General features: G+C 37.2%; 4 protein-coding genes across 4 annotated transcripts; 2 read left to right on the top strand and 2 right to left on the bottom strand.

Moving 5' to 3' along the window:
• Positions 1-157: 157 nt before the first annotated feature.
• Positions 158-837, bottom strand: LOC121239948 (mitochondrial import receptor subunit TOM9-2-like). Its single transcript, XM_041137364.1, has one exon. The coding sequence runs from the start codon at positions 721-723 to the stop codon at positions 430-432; it is 294 nt and encodes a 97-aa protein (XP_040993298.1). The 5' UTR covers positions 724-837; the 3' UTR covers positions 158-429.
• Positions 838-6,962: 6,125 nt separating this feature from the next.
• LOC121241479 (pentatricopeptide repeat-containing protein At4g02750-like) lies at positions 6,963-9,171 on the bottom strand. The gene has a single exon (XM_041139259.1). It carries the CDS (start codon positions 9,018-9,020, stop codon positions 6,990-6,992), a length of 2,031 nt encoding a protein of 676 aa, XP_040995193.1. The 5' UTR covers positions 9,021-9,171; the 3' UTR covers positions 6,963-6,989.
• A 2,277-nt stretch (positions 9,172-11,448) lies between these two features.
• LOC121240502 (28 kDa ribonucleoprotein, chloroplastic-like) lies at positions 11,449-14,422 on the top strand. Its single transcript, XM_041137961.1, has 4 exons — positions 11,449-12,065; positions 13,421-13,522; positions 13,790-14,062; positions 14,174-14,422. The coding sequence occupies exons 1-4, from the start codon at positions 11,634-11,636 to the stop codon at positions 14,225-14,227; spliced, it is 861 nt and encodes a 286-aa protein (XP_040993895.1). The 5' UTR covers positions 11,449-11,633; the 3' UTR covers positions 14,228-14,422.
• A 1,559-nt stretch (positions 14,423-15,981) lies between these two features.
• On the top strand, positions 15,982-21,422 carry LOC121240482 (nuclear transport factor 2-like). The gene is made up of 9 exons (XM_041137942.1): positions 15,982-16,366; positions 16,470-16,604; positions 18,078-18,384; positions 18,647-18,912; positions 18,999-19,185; positions 19,380-19,501; positions 19,585-19,650; positions 20,311-20,392; positions 21,018-21,422. Exons 1-9 carry the CDS (start codon positions 16,328-16,330, stop codon positions 21,218-21,220), a joined length of 1,407 nt encoding a protein of 468 aa, XP_040993876.1. The 5' UTR covers positions 15,982-16,327; the 3' UTR covers positions 21,221-21,422.
• Positions 21,423-23,017: the final 1,595 nt, after the last annotated feature.

Here is a 23,017-nt window from a genome sequence, read left to right as displayed (position 1 = left end):
ACCATACGTTAACGATGGAGGCATTATTTCAAAACAATTCTTAACGCAAAATCAAGAAACTTGGGGAGACTTTGAGTTTTGTCCCTCATTTGGGACTTGGTATCAGAAGCAGATTTGCTTTATTAAGCTAAATTCTTGGAAAGACTTTGTTTTTCCGTTTTCTCACCAACCAAACGGCATATCATAGATAGTCTCAAAAACATATCAAACAAGCCCAAAAGAAAACAGAAGAAAATAGGCAATAATTAAGAACCCTAATGACGGCATCCATTTGCAAAACATATCCCAAGCTATTAAGAAAAACCCAAATAAAAATTGCTCTAATGTACCAATCTATGATGGAAAAACCTTAAACCCCAGGCAAAACCCTCTCTCCGAGCTGAGCTGAGATGACCTGAGGCGAGAGGAGAGGAAAGGAGAGGAGCTGAGTCACTTGGTGGTGCCGAGGAGGCTGGCCTGCTGGAGTTCAAGGTCGTTGAGCTGCTGCTCGCGGTCCATTTCGATGATGAGTGGAACCACCAGGATCAAGAAGGTGGTGCCGGCGATCCAGGCGGCCCTGCCCGTGCTGCGCATCAGCTTCTTGGACACGGTGGCGGCGTCGGAAGCGGCGCGCTTCGTCTGGTTGAGGATGGGGGACTGGGACACGCTGCGTGAAACCCTCGAGATGAGGGACTGGTCGTTGCTGGTGGCAGAGACTCGCTTTTTTCCCTGGGACGACGCCATATTCAGTGTCTGATGGTGTACCGAAGGGAAGGGTTTTGGGGATCGTTGTGAAGTCGCTATATAGGGCACTCCCAAGCAGGCTCAAGGGTTTTGAAGCTTCCTTTGCTCTCTCGAGTCTCGGCTCCAATTTTTAACTCGAGATTCTTTCTTGGCCAAAGAAAAAATAAAAATAAAAATAAAAATATTTTCTTTTACTTTATTTATTAGTAATATTTACTTCATCCTTAAAATATATATATATATATATTTAATAATAATATATACTAGTCTTAAATGTATAAATTTTAAACAGTGTAAAAAATTAATCATTTTAATAAAGCCTATTTTGTTACAAAGACTAATATAGAACTTGTGTTTTTAACACTTATACCTAGTATTACTTTTATGTTTATAGATAAATTAACCAGTCGAGATGGATTTAAACCGTGGGTCAACCAACATATGCTAAGTGATAGTTCTAATTGTGCAAACATAGCCGAACAAGAATTCCGATCCAATCTAAATTAGTGTGAAGCATGCATACTCCACACAATTTTTATGGCATAAGATTTTCAAATTGACATTATTAGCAGATGCAACACAGTCACTTATAGCTCGACGTCTTCACATCATGGAACGCAGCAGAGTCAGCACAAACAATAAATTATCTCCAACTCACCAACTACTACTAGACTTGAAATTGTGTCCAATTCTGGAAATAAAAATGTGTGATGTGTTTTTTGTATTGCAGTGAGGATTCTGTTGTAACGGTCTCTGCCATAGTTTGTTCTAGAATGCCAACGCACTACAGGTGCTTGATGTATTGCCAAAATGTTCTAGGCTTCTTATTTTTCTGTAAATTCTACATTGTATTGATCCATTACCATCAATGAAATGAAGAATATTGTTCTCTGTTTATTCTATTCTATCATGGCATCAGAGCCATTCTAAAGACCGTCTCTTTTTTTTTTTCTTTCTCTTTTTCAAATAGCAAACAAAACGTCTAAACAAAATCCACCATCTTCTTCCCCTCTCCCCCTTTTCTCTCACCTTGTCACTGTCAAGCTCTCCCATGAAAATTTTCTTCTATGGCATGCCCAGATGGTACCTTATCTTCGGGGCCAATGTCTTTTTCACTTCGTAGATGGTTCAAATCCTCATCCTTCTCGCTTTCTTACTGATACCACTACCATCAACCTAGCCTTCTTGACTTGGACCCAAATTGACCAAATGATCCTTAGTGCTCTTATCTCCTCACTTTCAGATAATCTCATAACCCAAGTTGTTGGTTATTCCACTTCTCAGGAAGTTTGGTTTGCTCTTGCAAAATTATTCACATCTCAATCTCATCATGCTCGAGTAACTCAGTAGCGTTATCAGTTAGCCACCATTTTCAAGGGTGCTAGCTCTGTTTCAGATTATTTTTGCAAACTTAAACATCTATCTGATACCATGGGTGCTGCTGGCACACCATTATCTCCAGCTAAGTTCACTTCTTATTTACTTGTTGGTCTTAGCAGTGATTATGATGTCCTTGTCACTTCTGTGACAACAAGAGTTGAGCCTATGGCTCCTGAAGAAATATATAGTCTGTTTCTTACTCATGAAAGTCGTTTGGCACACTTCAATCATCTTCCCATGAATACCAATCTTTCAGCTAACATGACCACTACCTCTCATTTTCATGGCCGAGGTACCTACCGTGGCAATAATCGTGGTAGCTATCACGGTCGTGGAAGAGGTCGTGGCTTCTCACCCCCTTCCAACTCCCATACACATCTACCATATTCCCAATCTCCTTCCCTTCCTCACTCAAAACAAACCTGCCAAGTCTGTGGCAAAGTTGGTCATGTGCTTTGAAATGCTATTATCGCTTTGACCATGCTTACCAAAGTGATCCTCCTTGTTCCCTCATAACTAATTACAGCAATTCCATGCCTTCACCTGATCAGTCGTGGTACCCAGATACTACAGCAATGAACCATATCACATCTGACCTTGCCAATCTCAACATCACTTCAAGACCTTATGGTGGTAATGAACAAATGAGAATTGGTGATGGCAGTGAACTACCTATTCCAAATATTGGTGACTCTAAGTTTTCCACTTCCTCTCATTCTTTTGTTCTTAAAATCTTTTACATGTTCCTTCCATAACTAAAAACTTAATCTCTGTTCAGAAATTCTATCTTGATAATTCTGTTAGTTTTGAATTTCATAGTTCTCATTTTCTTGTGAAGGATGCAAAGACGGGAACTCCACTCCTTCATGGTTCCATGCATAATGGACTCTACTACTTTTCCCTGCTTTCCACTTCTTCATCTACATCTCAAGCCTTTGTTGGTGAGCGTACAACTACTTCACAGTGGCACTCACGTCTCGGTCATCCATCTCTTCAACTCGTGTCTCGCATCATCTCAGCACACCAACTTCTAGTTTCAATTCAAGCTTTTTCTCCAATTTGTTCACCATGTAGAGCAGCCAAAAGCACTCAATTACCCTTTAAATCATCTCATCAGCATTCTACAAAACCTTTACAATTAGTTTACTCAGATGTATGGGGTCCAACCCTTGTTCTTTCACGTGAAGGTTTTAAAAGTATTATGTATCATTTTTGGATGATTTCACTCGGTACACTTGGTGGTACCCTCTAGTGCAAAAATCTGATGTTATGTCAATTTTCATGAAATTTCAAACACATGTTGAGCATCTCTTTAATTTCAAAATAATTTCTATCCAAAGCGATTGAGGTGGTGAATATCGTCCTTTACACAATTTTCTGTAGTCGCAAGGCATTTTGCATTGAATAAATTGTCCTCACACGCATCAACAAAATGGTGTCATGGAAATGAAACACCGACATATTGTGGAAATGGGCCTTGCCCTTCTTGCTCTTGCATCCTTACCACAACTCTATTGGGTTGATGCTTTTCACACAACCATTTTTCTTATTAATAGACTTCCTTCTCCAGTTTTACATAACATTTCTCCTCATGAAAAATTATTTCACAAACCACCAGACTACACTTTTCTCAAAGTATTTGGTACTGCTTGTTGGCCTCATCTTAGGCCTTACAATCGCCACAAGCTTGATCTCCGATCCATACAATGCCTTTTTCTTGGCTATAGTGAATCCCACAAAGGATATTGATGTTTTCATCTACCTACTGAACGTACCTACATCTCACGAGACGTAGTGTTTGATGAAAACACGTTTCCTCTTGCACAACTTACTTTAGCCTCCAAATCAACACACTCTTCCCTTCCCTCTATTTTAGGCCCACATTCCACACTTGCTCCATCCCACAATATATCTCTGACCAGGCCCATTAATCCATCTCCCTTACGTGACACATCAAACTCTGTCATTTCAGACCCAAGTCCAGTTTCTCCTGTTTCATCTTCTTCCTCTACACCTTCTTCTACTTTTCCGCATGCATCATCATCCTCTAGGTCCTTGATACTCACTCATTCAAAAAAAAATTCCTTAAAGCCTTGCCAATATAAAGATGGTACAACACTCTGGCCACCACCTCGCAGTTTTTTGACAATTACCACCATTGTTCCTGAAGAACCCACCTATTACACCCAAGTTGTTAAACACCAAGAATGGCATACAACCATGGCCAATGAATTCCAAGCCCTTCTCTAAACAAACACTCGGACACTTGTTCCAGCTTCTGATACTACTAATTTAGTTGGTTGTCGATGGATTTTCAGGACCAAGCATCTCTCAAATGGCACTATTGAACGCCGAGAAGCTCACTTGGTGGGCAAAGGCTTCCACCAACAAGCCGGAGTGGACTATTTTGAGACCTTTAATCCAGTTGTGAAGCCCACAACAATTCGCACCATCCTTTCAATTGTTATCACTAAGAATCGGTCACTTCGACAACTTGATATCAACAACGCGTTCTTGCATGGTGACCTCCATGAACAGGTTTACATGTCCCAACTCCCTGGCTTCATAAATCCCAATTTTCCTCACCATGTGTGTAAGTTGAACAAAGCTATATATGGTTTAAAACAAGTCCCACGGGTTTGGTTTTCTAAGTTGAGCAACCAGTTGCTGGAACTTGGTTTTAATCCTTCATTGTCTGATTCTTCTCTTTTCATCTATCACCGTGCTTCTATTACACTATTTTTTCTAGTTTACGTGGATGATATCATCCTTACTAGTTTTGATCCTGAGGCTATTAGATGTATTTTGCAAGCCCTCTACAACACTTTTTCTGTAAAAGATCTTGGGCCACTCATATTTTTTCTTGGACTGGAAATTCATAACCTTGCCATAGGTCTTCATCTCTCTAAAACCAAATACATCTATGATCTCCTGAAGAAAACCAACATGGACTGTGTCAAGCCCGTGAGTTCACCTATGGCTGCCTTAGTTAAATTGACACTTACAGATGGTCCTTTTTTTAAGACCCAGCCCTTTATCGAAGCACGATAGGTAGCCTCCAATACCTGTCACTCACGCATCTGGATGTAGCTTATGCAGTCAACAAAGTGTGCCAAGTCATGCACACTCTGAAAGTTCCTCATTGGCAAGCCATGAAGAGAATACTGCGATATCTAAAACACACAGGTCATCTTGGTCTTCATATTAAGCCATTCTCTGATTATTCACTTCATGCCTTCACTGATGCCGACTGGGCAGGATGTCCAAATGATCGACGTTCAACGGGAGGCTTTTGTATCTTTTTTGGTCCTAATCTTATTTCATGGGAATCCAAGAAACAGAGCACTATTGCACGCTTGAGTACAGAGGCGGAATACAATGTATTGGCCAACACAACAGCTGAGCTCTTCTATTTTCAATCACGTCTCAAAGAACTTGGTGTATTTCTGCCAAAGCCCCCAATCTTGTGGTGCGATAACTTGGGAGCAACCTATCTCTCGGTAAACCCTGTTATGCATTCTCGCACAAAGGACGTGGAAATTGATTTCCATTTTGTGTGTGATCGTGTTTCCTCCAAAACTCTGAATGTTGTCTTTATCTCATCCAAAGATCAAATTGCCAATGTCTTTACAAAACCACTAGTATCCACTCGCTTTCTGTTTCTACGTTCGAGTCTCACACTAGTTCCCATTCTAGACTTGTGTGAGGATATTAGCAGATGTAGCACAATCACTTCCAGCTCAGCGTCTTCATATCATGGAACACAGCAGAGTTAGCACAAACAAGAAATTATATCCAGCTCACCAACTACTACCAGACTCGAAATTGTGTCCAATTCTGAAAATAAAGATGTGTGATTTGTTTTTTGTATTGTAGTGAGGATTCTGTTGTAACGGTCTCTACCATAGTTTGTTCTAGAATGCCAGCACACTACATGTGCTTGATGTATTGCCAGAATATTCTAGGCCTCTTATTTTCCTATAAATTCTACATTGTATTGGTCCATTACCATCAATGAAATGAAGAACATTGTTCTCTATTTATTCTATTCTATCAGCCATAATATAGAAGGTGTGTCTTCCAGCTTTGTAATTTTCTAGATAATCCTACGAAATGTTTCATTAGAGTAACTTAATTTTGGACGACAAACGCCATTAGATTTTACCAACAAATTAGTGCTGATGCTTATTAATCCGTTCATAGACATGTCAAAATGGGATCTTCTATCCATGTGGGATTGCTCTTGTTTAATTTACTGGGATTGGCAATTCAAACCTTGGGTAAATGCAAGCACACAGTAGATGGACTTAATTAATATCTAGGTAAATGCAAATCTTTTGTCACCAGTCTCTTTTGTTAGATTATGGACAACCATGCCTCATACCGCTGCTCTTGTTACACATCCTCAATATTATAACTTAGAATTTTAAGAATGGCAATCTGCTTGAACATTAGTAGGCATATTTCCATCTCTGTTGGTACGCCTGCCTACACCTTTGCATGCTCTCCATCGATCTGTTGACTGGTTAAACAAATGCATGCTCTCTATCGATCTGTTGACTGGTTAAAAAATAGCAGAGTCATGATTCCCATCTGCATTTCAATGTGTCAATATGAGTATATCAACCCAATATTTCCCACTTCTCCTGCAGGGAAGGACTATTTGATATATGCTCTGATTGGCAACTCCAATCCGCAAAGGCAGCAACTAAAGATCCATAATTATCAAGTCCTCATTATCCCTTTTACTCGTATCCACTCGTTCCTTGTTTCTAAGTCATGGATTTGAACAATTTAGTACATAAAATGTGCATGAAAAAGATAATGTCACCTGTAATGTCCATTGAATGCAACTTGTATTTGTGGAAATTAAGCAGCATATGATTTTATGATTTAATCTCCATCTCCATGTATATCAAGTCTAAAATACAACAAATTCTACAAAAATCAGGGTGCGAACTATCTCCTGAAAGAAATATACGTGCGCTGTTGTTTACCTCAATCCAACTACACCCCGGTTGCTTCTTGACTCCCTTCTCTTTCATCCGGGCCAGAATTCTACCGGCATCTTCTCTCCTTCCACCGCTCAATAACAATTCAACCAAAATCAAATAAACACCAGAATTACATGGGTCTACTTCCAAAATCCTCTCGCCAGCAATGTTGCCCACCTCAATGTTCTTGTAAATTCTACAGGCTCCTAGCAGTGCTCCCCAAACACTTACAGGAACTTCAACTCCATCTGCTCTCATTTGATCTAAAAAAGTCATCGCCTCATCTATTAGTCCAAACCTCCCCAACAAGTCCATGATACATGTGTAATGCTCACTTGTTGGCTGAAGAGAACATTTGGATTTCATGAAATGAAAGTAGTACTTACCTTGGTCTACCAACCCTGCATGGCTACACGCAGATAGAACACCAACAAAGGTTATATGATTGGGCATAACATCAGTTAATCTCATTCTTTCAAACATCTCTAGGGCCTTTGTGCCATTGCCATGATGAGCAAAACCACAGATTAGAGAATTCCAAGAAATAACATCATGGCTTGGCATGGAAGAAAATTCTAGTAGAGCAGAATGCATGTTTCCACATCTCGCGTACATGGTAACCATTGCATTGGAAACTTCAATGTAACTATTAAAACCAGCTCTTATAACATCTGCATGAGTTTGTTTTCCAAAGAGTAAGGTCGGCAAGTCAGAACATATTGTCAAAACACTAGTGAATGTAGCCTTGTCCAGGGATGGACCTGATTCTTTCATTCTAATGAAAAGCTTTAAACCTTCCTCACCTTGACCATTTTCTCCTAATCCGAAAACTGTGGCATTCCATGCAGTTGTATCTCGGGTTGGCATCAGATCAAAAATCTTAATTGCACCCCCAACCTCACCTAATCCAAAATATCCAACAAGCAAATTCGTCCATGACACAACGTCACTGTATGGGGATTTCTCAAGAAATGCATGAGCTTCTTTGATGAGCCCATTTCTTATAAATTCCAACAGGATTGAGTTCCACGTTTTCTGACATTTTTGTGGCATCTCCATGAAAAGCCTTATAGCATCATTAGCCTTTTTGTTCCTGACCAACCCACTTACCAATTCATTCCAAGACTCAAAATCCCGCTCAGGCATTTTCCGAAACAAATCTTTCGCAGTTTCAATATGGCCATTTTCTATATACCCAACCATCATTGCATTACAAGCTCGAACATCCCTAGTGGGCATGTTTTCAAAGAGCTTACAAGCTTCAACGATCCGTCCTGACTTACAAAGCCCCGAAATCATTATAGTCCAAGACACAACATCCTGAGCACTTGATCGTCCAAAATACTCTTCTGCTAAAGCCAAATCCCCACAATTCACCAGCCCCCCGACGATCAAGTTCCATGAAATCACATCTTTCAACGGCATCCCATCAAATAAATGTAGTGCTGTGTCTATCATTCCGTTACGAATATACCCTGCAACCATCGAATTCCAAGTCACGACATCTCTGGATGGCATCCCATCAAAAACATACCTTGCACCATCCACATCCCCACACTGCATCAACCCAGCAATCACCGTATTATACGAAACAATATCCCTGTCAGGCATTCTATAGAATAATTGGAGAGCTTCACAATAATTCCCATCTAAAAAGTGCCCACGAATCATCGCGTTCCATGTGACCGTGTTTTTCTGAGGCATTTTATCGAACAGTTTCCGAGCTTCTTCGACGAGGCCATTTTTTACGTAGCTCGAGATCTTGGAGTTGAGAGGCCTTAGGTTGGGGATCGTTGCCTTGGCACGGTTTTGTGTAAATAATTCTGGGTTTGCGAGAGAGAGTGTTTCGACCAGGTTTAGAGAGGGATTTTGGGTGACTTTGAGGGCTTGAGTGACGCGAGAGAAGAAGCAGAAGAGGAACATACTCCATCAGTTTCAACGATCAAATGTGAGGGAAGTAAACCGAAGCAGAAACAACTGTTAAGCGTAAATGCATGGATCCGCCACCGTCGGTGGGTTCATGGTTTTTTTAGGCAATACGTTGACCTTTATCTTGTCCGGTTTGGATACTGGATGAGAGCATGGTCGTTGGATTATGCAAATGTAAGTTTAATGGAGCGTTTAAATAATAGAATCTAAAAATAGACTATATTGAATTATAAAAATGTAAAAAAAAAAAAAAAAAAAAAAATTAACTATAATAAATTAATATTGTCGGTCATATTTAGATTTCGCTAGTCCAAATGAAATAAAAAAGTATTTCTCTCTCCCGATTTCAACGCTTCTTTTTCCTTTTCTTTTCTTTTACTTCTTTCCTTCCCCCCTTAATTTTTGGTTGATCGGAACTCAGAAGTCAGAAGCAGTATAAAACGTCGACTACTCTACATTACGTTACATTCTCCAAATAAACTTAATGAGTTATTGCTTCTGCCATTAATAGAAAAATATTGAAAAAAATATTATTAAATTGATAATATTTTATCATTATTTTGATTAATAAATGAATCATTCAATATGAAAATAAATTTTGAGTGGAATAGCCAAACGTAAAATCATGTAATATTTTGTAAATTTTATATTTGCATTTGTATAATCTAATGAGGATGTTCTGATATGAGATGATCCTAGATGAAAATTAAAAGTTGCATAAAATACTATTAGAATATTATTTTTTAATATTAATATTATTTAAAAATTTAAAAAAATTGAATTATTTATTATATTTTGTATTGAAATTTGTAAAAGTTATAATAATAAGATGTGATGAAATTAAATACTTTCACTATCCAAATGGAGCAGTGAAAGTCTTTTAGGTCAAAGTCCCGTCAGTGCGAGGAAATGATATTTGCAGTTGTAAGATACGCAAACGCCGCATAATCACTTTAAAAAAAGTAAATAAATACGAGACTCGTATGAAAAAAATTATTTTTTTAATGGTAAATTTCATTCTTTTTCAAAACGATTGCATGATGTTTATCCACTTTACAACTGTATGTAGTATTACTCACTACACACGATTTTTTGTTATTTCTTGTTGGCTTGTAATGGTTTTAGTTTCCTTAAATAGAGTGGGTTACTCTGCTGCCCCACTCTTACCGCTGGGTGGTAATTTTTTTTTCATATTTTTTTAATACATTTAAATATTTTTAAAAAATAAAAAAATATATCAATATACTTAAAAACACTTCCTTAATCACTAAGTAAAAAAAAAAAAAAAACGATCAAAAGGAGCGGCCAAGTTAGAACGGCATACTAGTGTTTTCCCCTTAAATATTATATATGTGCCTGTATCAATTTATTATCTATTTAATACGTGACGTGGGTGATATATGATATAAGAATTTTCAAATAGCATTATTCTTTTCATACACTAATCATAAAATATTTTAATTTATCATTATATTTTTTAATGCATCATCAAATATAAAAATTATTTATTGTTTTTACATATCTGTCGATTATCGAAACCACGTTAAGGAATAGAGAAACACTACACTCACCGGATTTGTATACTGAATTTTTCTACCAAATCGTATTTTTATTTTTTTAATATTTTTTATTTAATGGTTAAAAAAATATTTTTTAATAATTTTGTAAATTTTATTCTTTTTAAAAAATGTCTAAAGTGATTTTAAAAAAAAATTATACTCATCTTCTTTACATCACACACTATACATAATTTTTTTCACTTATCAAATGTGTAGTATATAGATGAAAAGTAGAAGAAATCAATTAATTTAGGTTGAATATAACCCAAAAAAAAATAAAAAAAATAAAAAATAAAAACAAATTTGGTGTGTTGTGTGAAGATAATAAGTAACAAAACTCTTTAAAAAATATTTGAAAAAATTACAATATTCAGTACCCATTCAATACAAAACTTTCGGTGGGAGTAGTATTATTCTAAATAATAATAATTAAAATGTTTATCACTATATTATTTTTGGAGACTGCTAGGTTAGCAGGGCGATCGAGATAGATCTCGAGAGTTTCTACCGAAAAGTACAAAACGTATTTTTTATTTTATATGTTTTTTTAAGCATTTTTAAATCACTTTAAATATATATATTTTTTTTAAAAAAAATCACATATTTATTTAAAAACGCTTTCATTTATCATTAAAAAAAAAAAAAAACACAATCAGTAGTCTTTCTCAGTGACTTTCCTCTGAGGGATAAACGTTTCCAAATTTTTTTTTTTGGTGTAGTTTATTATCTTAGCTAGTCGTTATTCTTTTCCACCTAAATTGAAAGAAATTAATGGCGGCTAGACAGCAGAAGAAGTGAGCAAGACCCTGACAGGAAAACCCATCCATTATATACACGAGTCTGATCTATTTTGGACTCACCTTATCCATCCCCCACAGTATGTCACTGGACACAATCTTGCCACATCAGCTTAGATAGCTTGCGGAGCTTTGCACACTCCTCATCCCTCCCTCCTTTTCTCGCACATAATCAAACTTTCCGCTCCTCCAACCACCATAATATAAGAAAACCACCGCCACCACGACCACTAGAATCGAGTTCCTGAGCCATGGCAGCCACTGCAGCCGCGGCTGTTGGCTCATCTTTCTCTTCATCCATCCACACCTTCAAATGTATCCGCTCCAAGCACTGCCCATCCGACGTCCCTCTCCTTAGAATTTCATCAACCCGCATGTTAGCATCGACATCTCTTTCTTCCAGGATCGAACAGCTTTCACTTAGTGCCATCTCCAGCAAGTGGCGGCTTCTGAGGATATCCGCTGCTGTTGCCCAGGAAGAGGTGGCAGTGACGGCTGAGTTGGACGCGGGGACGTTGGTTGAGGATCATCAAGAAGATAAGGGAGGAGAGGAAGTACTGTTGGATGGAGAGGCCGAGAGTGCCGTGAACACTAAGCTTTACTTCGGGAATCTGCCTTACAGCGTGGACAGTGCTCAGCTTGCTGGCATAATTCAGGACTTTCGAAGCCCAGAGCTGATTGAGGTAACTAGTAGCATGCACTGTTTTCTTCGGCAAGCTGTTCCTTTTTTCTTTTCTCTTCTTTCTTGTTTGCACTGGTTAGATTGTTATCAATGATGGCTGGGTAAGTTGATGAGGTTCGACCTGGACTACATGGGAAGATCAGGAAACAGATCTTCATACTAGGCATAATTGGCAGTTGGGTTTTTTATTTCTTCTGTTCGTTTTTTTTTTTCTTTTTTTTTGGTTCTTTTCCTTATTAAGACAACATTAATTATTCGTTGATGAATAAGAGTGGAAATTAAGATTTACAAGTAGTCCATAAAGAAAATAAAGAGACTAAAGTTACTGACGAAAGTTAGGAGCACCTGCATGATTAAGAGAAAACAGACCAAACATATGTTGAACATCTCTATCCATTAATTAATGTATTGGAATTGGATTTGGTAACAAGCTTTTCTCATTCACTAACCTAATCAGACAATTCCCCAGTGTGAACAGCTAGTTTGATTTCTTGATTAGCCATGCTTGAGAAATCTTAATGAGACATTTGAAAACGCGAAATAGATGCTGTGTTGCTGTGGCAATTTATTAAGGAATGTAGTCTCGAACAAGTGCTATTACTCTAGTGGCATGTGTGTGATGTTTGGGAGGCCAACAACTAGTTTGTAAATGTAATGGGTTCCCTGATCTTGATTAGTAATGTGCGAGTGAGATACTCTGAGTCAGGTTAATTTGGATCTTGCTAATTAATAAGTTCGGTACAAGATCCCAAAAAACTCAAGGAAGGGTGGTTGTATGATAAACAACATAATTTGTTGAATAAAGCGTGATAATTTTGTCTTGTCGCAATTCAAATGTCCCGCTAACATTTACTATACTTTTGGTTGTGAAGTGAAATGAGTGAAGTTCTTATGAATATTCAACGAGGATTGGAGAATGATAGCTCTCTCTATTAATCAATTCATTTTACGATATTTTCGGAGTGATGAGTGCTACACCCACAAAATGATTTTATAAAAGCAAATTCACAAACTGATCACATGACTTTGTGTGATATGTTAGATCTACTTAACAATAAAAGTAATTTTACACTCTGACTACCACATCAAGTCACGTCTGTTTGTGGGTTTACTTTTGTGAAATTTCTTTGTGGCCAAAGCATTTCTCTTTCGGAGTTCAACCTTATCAAAATGGAAATTTAATGCTGCAAGTCTTCATCAAAATCAAATGCCTTTTGGGGGTTCTCAATTCACATTTGAAGTTCTGATTCTCCTCTTTTTTCTTTGGCATACAATTATATTTGATAACACACCATCACCGGGATACTTATCTATTGAGTTTCACACTGTCCTTACTTATTGATCAAATTGTGATAGGTGCTCTATGATAGGGATTCTGGGAGAAGCAGAGGATTTGCATTTGTGACAATGAGTAGTATTGAAGATTGTAACTTAGTTATTCAAAATCTGGACGGAAAGGTAAGAAACTAATTCTTTATGCATGCCCATATCAATATCATTAAGCCCCGTTTGGATTCAGAGGTGAGTTGAGATGATCTCAACTCATCTCACTACTATTCACAAATTTTAACTCATAAATCTCACCACTATTCATAAACGATCTCAACACATCTCAGCTCAACTCTATGATGACTGCATAACAGGCACGAGTAATTTGGTAGTTTCAGTTCTTTGTTTCTTTCTTCTTTCCATTTCCTCAATTCTAAAAGAATTTGGTTATGGCAGGAATATATGGGCCGAACCTTGAGGGTGAACTTCTCAGACAAACCTAAACCTAAAGATCCTCTATATCCAGAAACTGAACACAAGCTTTTCGTTGGGAATTTATCCTGGTCAGTCACTTCTGAGAGTTTGACACAAGCATTTCAGGAGTATGGAAATGTGGTTGGTGCTAGGGTTCTGTATGATGGGGAGACAGGCAGGTCACGTGGTTATGGTTTTGTGTGCTACTCCACAAAATCAGAGATGGAAACTGCCATTGAATCTCTTAATGGAGTGGTAATCTGTCTTTCCCTCCCTCCTTTTCCCTCTTTCCTGAATTTCTTAGACACATCACAGACGAATATTTTGATCTTACTAATTGCTCCTTATTATTTCTTGGCATTACAGGAACTAGAAGGGCGAGCAATGCGTGTAAGCCTGGCTCAAGGAAAACGATCATAACATGAACAGCAGGGGATAAATATGAGGCAGGCTTCCCAAGTCGGTGGCTCTTAAGCAGCAAAAAGGATATGCCATTTGGCTATCAGAAACTGTCATTGTGAAAATTGAATGATTGTCTTTGCTAATGCTAATCATCGTGATTTTGTTTTCTGTAGCTAATAACAAACACTAAGAAATCTCATGATTAACGAATCATACATGTCTGATGCTGTATATTAACATCTGCTATAAGCAATCAGTACCTAAAAGTTCCTTATCCTGGCCGAAAAAATGAACTTATCATATTACTAGTACTTGGTAGGTTGTACCAATCTTCACTTATTTCCTTTATCTGCCCCAATCTTTCATGAGCGGACACAGCAGGAAACAACCCATCATCATCTTGAGCTCTGAACACAGGTCAAAACCCTCTTACATGTCTTTGGAATCAAGTTCCAAGAAGTTGAAACTAACTAAAAGAACACTCCTGTAAGGCCTTTGCAGATAACTATTATGTGGGAAAACTGGGTCTCGTTCAAAAATATCTGAGATTATTGTGGATGTTTAATGTTGTTGTGCATGAAGCAGACACAATACAATAATAATACTGAATGATCTTTGAAAAGTTTTAAGGATGTCGTGCAAGAGTCATATGCCAATATGAAGTGGGATACAATAGCTGGGAAAATTGGTGCTCGACTGATTGAATCTTCCATGGAAGTAATGATGAATTTTATTAAAATTTGAGAGACAATACGTCCAAATCTCTCTAATTACCGTTGTTGGCCTTGACACTAGACCTACACAGATTGCAGGCCTAATCATGGCGTCATGGATATCAACCACTTCATGCATTTCACCGCTGGACTGTCAAGGTCAATGCCTAATCTCATTTTCTTGAAAAAACACAAAAGAAAGAGGAATGATTCTCTCTTTATATAATTATTATGTTTTAAAATAAAAATATTTATGTAATGTAACGTTATTTTTTTAAAAATTATTTTATAAAACTATCTCTTATTTAAAATGGAAAATAGTTTAGCTATAAAAAAATTATATAAAAACATAAACTGATATAATTTGATGTGGTACGTTAGATTGTAAAGTTAATTTTATTATAAAGTAGATCTAACGGATTCTATAAAATTACATTATGAATTTATTATGTATAATATATTTGTATCTACAGCAGTTCTCATTTAAAATATAATTATATAAATGATTGTATTTTATTTATCCTGATTAATCTATCATTCAGACTATTATTTTGGTTGTTTTGGATACCCAAACACATTATAAACCCGCACTGTCTAATCATATAATGTAATAATAATGAACTTTTAATCTCGGATATCAAAATAAAATAAAATAAAATAAAATAAAATAAAAGAATGAAATTGAAAAAATGTATTAGGACAATGGTCCACCTAAATAATGGAACACTTTAGCATGTACCTAGAAAGAAATTTCATGATATTGCAATCTCATGACACCTGTCTAATTTCTCGAGAGGTAAGAGCTCAAATGTCAACCCAAAAGCTTCCATAATTTTACTTTATTATAATATATTATATAATATATTAAATAAGAAATATTTTTATAAAATTATATTATTTTTATAAAATATTTTATAAAAATATCTCTTATTTAATATATTATTATATAATATATTGTATAAAATATTATGAATCAATCATTTTCTTTAATTTTTAAGTTCGCAAGAAAATATTGAACCGAAAAAGATAAAAAAGAAAAAGAAGGAGAAGTGCGTACGGATAGATACATTCGCACAAGGAACAAAACAAAAACCCAGCAGAATCACAACCCGTGGAGAAAAATCCTCCGCAAAATCTCTCTCTCGACCTCTCTATCTATAAAGCATCACCACCTCTCAGATTTCTCTGTTTGCATTCACAAGTATTGTTTTCTATACATACTCTGTTTGGGAGTATTAGAATGATATGTAAGGTGTTGTTTGGTGCTGACGGCGGCGGCGGTGTCTGTTTCGCATCTCGGAGGAGCGAGGGGGCCTTGGGTATTCTTCTACGGTTTTGATTCGGAAGCTGCTTTTTCTTTATTTTTTTTCCCCTCGCTTTTTAGGGTTTTAGGGGGCTGCGGAAAATGGCCGCACCCTTTAGCATTCCGGTCACTGCTCAACAGGTCCCTACTCTCTCAGCTATCTCTAGCTCTCTCTCTCTCTCTCTCTCTCTCTCTGTGTTTGTGTGCCTGTTTCTGTTTCTAATGGCGATGGTAAATGGGTCAGGTGGGGACTTACTTTGTGGGGCAGTACTACCAGGTTTTGCAGCAGCAACCGGACTTTGTATACCAGTTCTACTCTGAAGAAAGTACCATGCTTCGTATCGATGGAAACACACGCGAGACCGCCACTGCAATGCTCGTATGCCCTCTTTTTCTCTTTTCGTTCATTTTCTTTCATTCTTATTTCATGTTGTGATTTTGCCTTTATTACCCATTTTAGATTGAATTATGTTGGAATTGGTGTTGAATTATTGATATGGACGGTTCCAAGCAAAAAAAAAAAAAAAAAAAAAAAAGGAATTTCTATTTTTTCAGTTTTAGGCTTACTTAGCGATTTTTCCTCCTATAAACGAATATTTCCAGTATCTGCTTGGAGTTTTCGCTATATTGTAATACATTTTTCTAGCTCGGTGGTGGGCTTAGGTAATCTTTGTGGTTCATTAGAATATTAGGTGCTAGGTATCAACCCCAAGTCTCAACTCTATACAGTTCGGAAAATGGAAAAATAAATAAATAAAGGAAATAAGTTGATGAAGCGTGGGACTGTGGAGTGGACTATAGTTTTGCAAATATGCATAATATCTTTTGCTTATTGGGAAAATTCTAATTCTTGTAAGATAGTTATATGCTCCATCAGTGGTGTACGTTCTTGGTTGAGCATCCCAAAAGCATGGAAGCGAGATATTTGTTTCTTTGAACTATAATATAAGAAAGCTGGCGGGAGTGAGGGTTTATGAACTACTCCTTGCAAACTATCTGTTAGCTTTTGGGGAGCACATTGATATGGCAACTATGTTCAATTAATGTGCTGTGTGATGCTACTAATTTGTTGCATTCTTTTACGTTTGAATTAATTTTTTTTACATGGTTGCCACAGATTAATGAAAATCTTATATGCCAACAGCATTGAGAACACATTAGGGTGCGGAGATGAATGTTTAGTTGGGTTTCTTCTTTTTTTTTGGAATAAATCTGTAACTTGCAGAAGTGTATCTGCTACTAAAATGGTATTAGAATTTCATGCCCTTTCTTCCCCTGTTAGATGACAAAAATCCAATGATACAAGGTTAACATTGATATCATACCCTTTTTTTAATTTTTTTTTTTTTATTGGCACCTGTTGTCTGAGAATATTGTCCCATCTAATCCCAGGGGTGCACAAGCCCTCTACAAGGAGTTTCCCGCAAGTGCACGTTGGGTAATTCAGGGGGAAAATTCCTTTTTCCCCTTGAATTTGGTCCAGACATCCAGTTAACAGAGGGACAAACAGTCAATTTTGAAAGAACTTATTGTTTGCCTTTCTTCAACTGTAGCACTCATAGCTCATGTTGGTGCATTCATTACTGAAATAGATCCATTACTGATTAGTTAGTACTGACTTTTCGAGGAATTTGTGGTATTAAATGCTGGTAGTTTTGCATTACTTTGTAGCTGATGGTTGTTTTCCCTTGATATTTGTTGCGCTGATTTAATAATCTTTCCTTATTAAGGCACTATTTTTTTATGATTTTATTTTCACTGCTCTGGTACTCACTTTTTAAAAATCATTTATGAGTGTGCAATTAATAGATCTCCTAGTTTAGCTTGCCTAATTTATTTCTTCTTTTGGCAGCAAATCCATTCACTTGTTATGTCTCTCAGTTATACTGGAATTGAAATCAAGACAGCAAATTCCCTGGAATCTTTGAATGGTGGTGTTCTTGTGATGGTTTCTGGCTCGGTGAAAATTAAGGATTTTAGTGGAAAGAGGAAATTTGTGCAGATGTTTTTCCTTGCACCTCAGGAAAAGGGCTATTTTGTGCTTAATGATATTTTTCACTTTGTTGATGATGATCCAATTCACCATCATCCAGTAGTGTTATTAGCCCAGAGCAAATACGAGTCCAAATTAAACGCTCCTGCTACTGTTTCAGATCCAGGTAATGGTTACTCAACTTAATTTGTCGGGGTGGACTTCTCAACCATCTCTGCGTGGAAAGAGGAAATTCTTGATTACCTATCCAAAAAAAAAAAAACTTTTTGGTCAGAAATTGTTAAATTTCTCTCTACAGTTCAGTATGAAACTGTATTTATGCACGACCAATATCCGTAGGGAATATCTTCAGTAACTCTCCGTTTGTATAGAGACCAAAGTTTTCCTCCATTCACTAATTTAGTAAATCAAAATGATGGTGGTTGCAGTGTCCAATTATTTGCTTGGTGGAGAAATCCAAGCAAGGGAGTTGGTGGCTCCTACTGAAGTAAAAAAAAATGGTATTGTTGAAAATTATAGTCTTGCAAAGCAGAGATTGCAGCAAGTCCCCGAGTCTGAGAGCATCTTGGAGAACAATTTTGCGGAAGAGTCAGATGGTTGGCTTCAGAATACATTGAATTCGGTACAAGACCAACTTCCTTCAGTGGTCGAGGAACCTGTTGGAGAGCCCCAAAAGCACACTTATGCTTCTATTGTACGTACTAAATCTAACAATTATCCATATTGTGGGAGATACATTCCCACATGGGACTGATTGTTTCTGTTTGCTTGTTTTGGAAGTTACGGGTAGCTAGAGGACAACCTACACAAGCAGTTGCTTCACAGCCTTCTATAAAAAGTGCACCTCTTAATTCAGAGTGGGATCATGTTCCACAGCCCACCACACAGCAATCAAGTGTGGTGTCAAATACATTTGACAGGTTTGTAGCGGAGGTGCCAGAGGAGGTTCCCTCAATGGAAGATGAAGGTGTGCTTTCTACTACTTCTGTTAGATATTTACATTGAATTATAAGAGAATACACTTTCTTATGATTGTTAGGGTTTTGCAGTTCCTTTCCTGCAAAATTGGATAAGATATCATATGTTTGTAATTGCCTTCAAACTTGTTGGTTATGTTGGGTTTTGGAGCCTTTATTTGATTTTATGTATGGATGCTTGCAGACGAAATCAAGTCTGTTTATGTGAGAAACTTACCACCTACTGTATCTGCTTCTGAAATTGAGGAGGAATTCAAGAATTTTGGTAAACTCAGTGAGGAGGGTGTGGTCGTTAGAAGTCGCAAGGTTCATGTCCTTTGCACCTTATTGAACTGTTCTACTTCATTATAGCATCGACTTATATGAAGCTAAATGCTTATTGTGTGCAGGAGGTTGGTGTTTGCTATGCGTTTGTCGAATTTGAAGATATGATTGGTGTTCATAACGCAATCAAGGTCTGGATATGTTTAGAGAATCTGTGATATAATAAATCTTTTAGTTATTATGAAATTATATTTTACTTGGACGAAAAAAAAAAGCTGTTATGAAATTATATACCATAGATGACAATTACTTTAAACTTATTTTGCGAAATGAGCATACTTTCTGAATTTTTCTCAACTTGGTTGATGTCTTTCCAGTTCTCTAGTTTGCATTAGCTTTTGGAAGTTATATATGTTTTTTAGTTTAACCCCTAGGGGTTGGCTCAAGTGGTAAAGGCCATGGTATTGGTGGTATGCTCCCTTCAGGCCTAAGGTTCAAATCCTCTTGTGTGCAAACATTTTCTAGAGGCCATTGAACTGGGGGAACTTCCCCTTGAATTACCCGAGGCACACTTGCGGGAAACTCCTTGCCAAGAGCCTGTGCAAACCCTGGATTAGTTGGGACTTTGTTCTCGGACACCCGGTGCCAATAAAAAAATATATATGTTTTTTAGCTCTCTTAAATTTCCAAAATTGGATATATTATAACTTAAAATTAAGTTTCTTTGTTTCTTTGGGGAATTTCCATTACTTGTGCAATTTAATGCTTTTTATTGCTTTTAAAAAAATAAAAGGAATTTTCATGTTTTTGTTGGATTTGTATATTAAAACAACTCTGATTTTTGTCTGTAGGCGGGTTCTGTTCAAATTGCTGGACGACAAGTGTACATTGAAGAGCGGAGACCAAACAGCAATATTCCATCTCGGGGATCAAGTGTGTATTTTTTTTCTTTCAATCTTTTCTTTCAGGAAATGGCCCCAAATACTATCATGAATTGTTGCGTAAATATGACATTCTTTGACGATAAGCCAATGCCGTTGAAAGACCAGAAATGTTTTAAAACAAAAAAATAAATGTTGATTTAGATTTTGATGATACCTGAGGTGGATTGTCGGCATCACTTTTCTTTTTTTTTGGGAGGGGGGTTGGGGTGTGATGGTGTTTCAAACAATCCTGTGATATGTTTAAGTGAAAATGACAAAATCACATTTGAAAAAGTTTGCCGCTTTGGTTTTGCCTGCAACATTATGCCCTTTTGTATTCATAGTGGATATGTCTTGATTATGGTTCTTGGTTATAATATCTTTTTTTGATCGGGATTCTTGGTTATAATATCTTGTCTGACCTGAATTGGTAAGCTTGCCAAGTGGATAGAATGAATACTGTAGCATGGATTTGGTGACATTTGAAGTATTTGAGCTTTGTTTTTGGCAAGTTTATTGTAGCATGGATAATCACCGGTTCCATTGGTCTCAACAAAACACTATTTCAAACTAAATTATCGGTTAATTGTATATTGTTTACTTATCAGAAAGGAGCTGTATATTTTTATGAACAGGGAGGGGCAGGGGTAGGGTCAGCTACCAAGCAGAGGCACCAAGGGGACGTTTTAGCTCTCGGAGTTTTGGTAGGGGAAGTGACCAGGACTACAGCAGACTAAGAGGAAATGGTTTCTATCGGCCGGGTTTCCGGCAAGACAGGGGGTTCTCAGGTCACCAAGTATCAGGAAGTGGACAAAGTCCACCAGAGCCATTTAATTAGATTTTTTTTTTTATAAGTAATTTAATTAGAATTCTTGAACAAGGGAGATTGCAGTTTTGAGTTGAGCCATGCAGCTCGGCACATTCGCCGTTTAAAGTCATTTTCAGGAGCCAGCTTTGTTAAATGTTTTGAACAATGAATCACATATGTTGCCCATTCTCTGCCAGGAAATTATTTTAAATCAACAGTAACGTGTTTGCAATTTTGCTCTCTTAATCCAGTCAATGTGGCATTGTTTGTGCTATTGAGAACTGCATGTTGAAATGATTTATTTATTCATTTATATATTCCTGTTGTCTTGAAGGTATGACTTTGTACGCCCTGTAAGCCGTTATTTTTTAATTTTGCTGGAAGTGAGATTTCAATCATTATTGTTATTATTTATCTTCTTTTCCTCATAGTATAATTGCAAAGAAAAGGAAGTGCGTTCCCTTTTTTACTTTAATCTGAAAGATGGTTTGATTGTCATATTTACCCTTGTTTTCTGTAAATATGAGGAAAAGAAGCCCCACATCAAAGCCAACTGAGATTGAAAACCCATTCGCAAGTTTAATGGGCAACTTTTTAGGCATCCAAGCATGCACCATCAATCGAAGCCCCACATCACAAATCTCAGATAGCTCAGCGAAAAAGATGAAGTGTACATTGACATCAACGAATCACTGACCGAGATTGCCAAGGCAAAAGGAACAGCAAGGGAATTTTCAGCAGTCAGGAAGAAAATTTATCAGAAGAGCAAGGCCTATAAGGAGATCCTAACTGGTAATCTTACTAAGAATCAGACTCTAATCTCGCATGATGATTTAGCTAAGATGGTAGAGCCTAACCTGCCCCAACCCAGAAATGAAGCTGATTTGTTGGAATTGTATAGGGATTGCCCGTCCCTCTGCAATGTGTTCTCTGATGCCCCAAATCAGGTTACACCAACCTGATATTGTTTTCATTGAGGAAACGATTTTGTCGAATGTTAATACTATAATAGCATCGCATGATGATTGAGGAAACCCGTGTATATATCTAGTAATGTAATGGCTTTTATGGTGTACTTTGATCCAATGTATTTACCTTGGCTACTCATCCTAATTTATTGTTTTGCACAACATAATCTGAAATATGCCATTTGGGACCTGTTGGATACTATAGTCTCGAGTTTTCCTAGCCCCATTTTAGGTTTAGGTGACTTTAACACAGCCCTTCATCAATCTGAAAAAATAAGTGGCAGACCATTTGCATCTTCGTCTCAAGATACTAGATTAAAACTTTTCATGGACCAGAATGGACTTGCGGATTTCGGATACTCTAGCCCTAAATTTACTTGGTCAAACAAGAGGTTTGGCAACGCCCACATCAGAGAAAAGGCTTGACAGGGGAGTGGCAAACATGAAATGGGCTACTCTTTTCCCAGATGCTAAAATAACTCATCTGCCGATTCATTCCTCGGATCATGCTCCCATTCTCCTAGACACCATCGGTTCCAAAAAATCTCCAAGAATTTTCAAGTTTGAAGAATTTTGCGTTAGAGTTCCCTCTAGCTTTACTGTTGTGGCAAAGGCTTGGGACAAGACCATAATAGGCGGCCCTCCAGAACATGTCCTAGCTCAAAAACTCATCTATGTCAAAAAAGCTTTAAAGATTTGGAATAAAAATCACTTTGGGCATATACAAACAAGAATTAGAGAATTAAATCATCATTTAGTTGGGGTTCAAAAACAAGATCCCTTTGATAATTCTCTATACATTGAAGACTGCATAAAACAAGCCCTGAATGAACAACTCAAGAGGGAATAGATCCTTTGG

This window comes from Juglans microcarpa x Juglans regia, chromosome 1D, assembly GCF_004785595.1.
Source record: "Juglans microcarpa x Juglans regia isolate MS1-56 chromosome 1D, Jm3101_v1.0, whole genome shotgun sequence".
Taxonomy (NCBI): Eukaryota; Viridiplantae; Streptophyta; class Magnoliopsida; order Fagales; family Juglandaceae; genus Juglans; species Juglans microcarpa x Juglans regia.
This window is presented reverse-complemented; position numbering and strand designations above follow the sequence as displayed.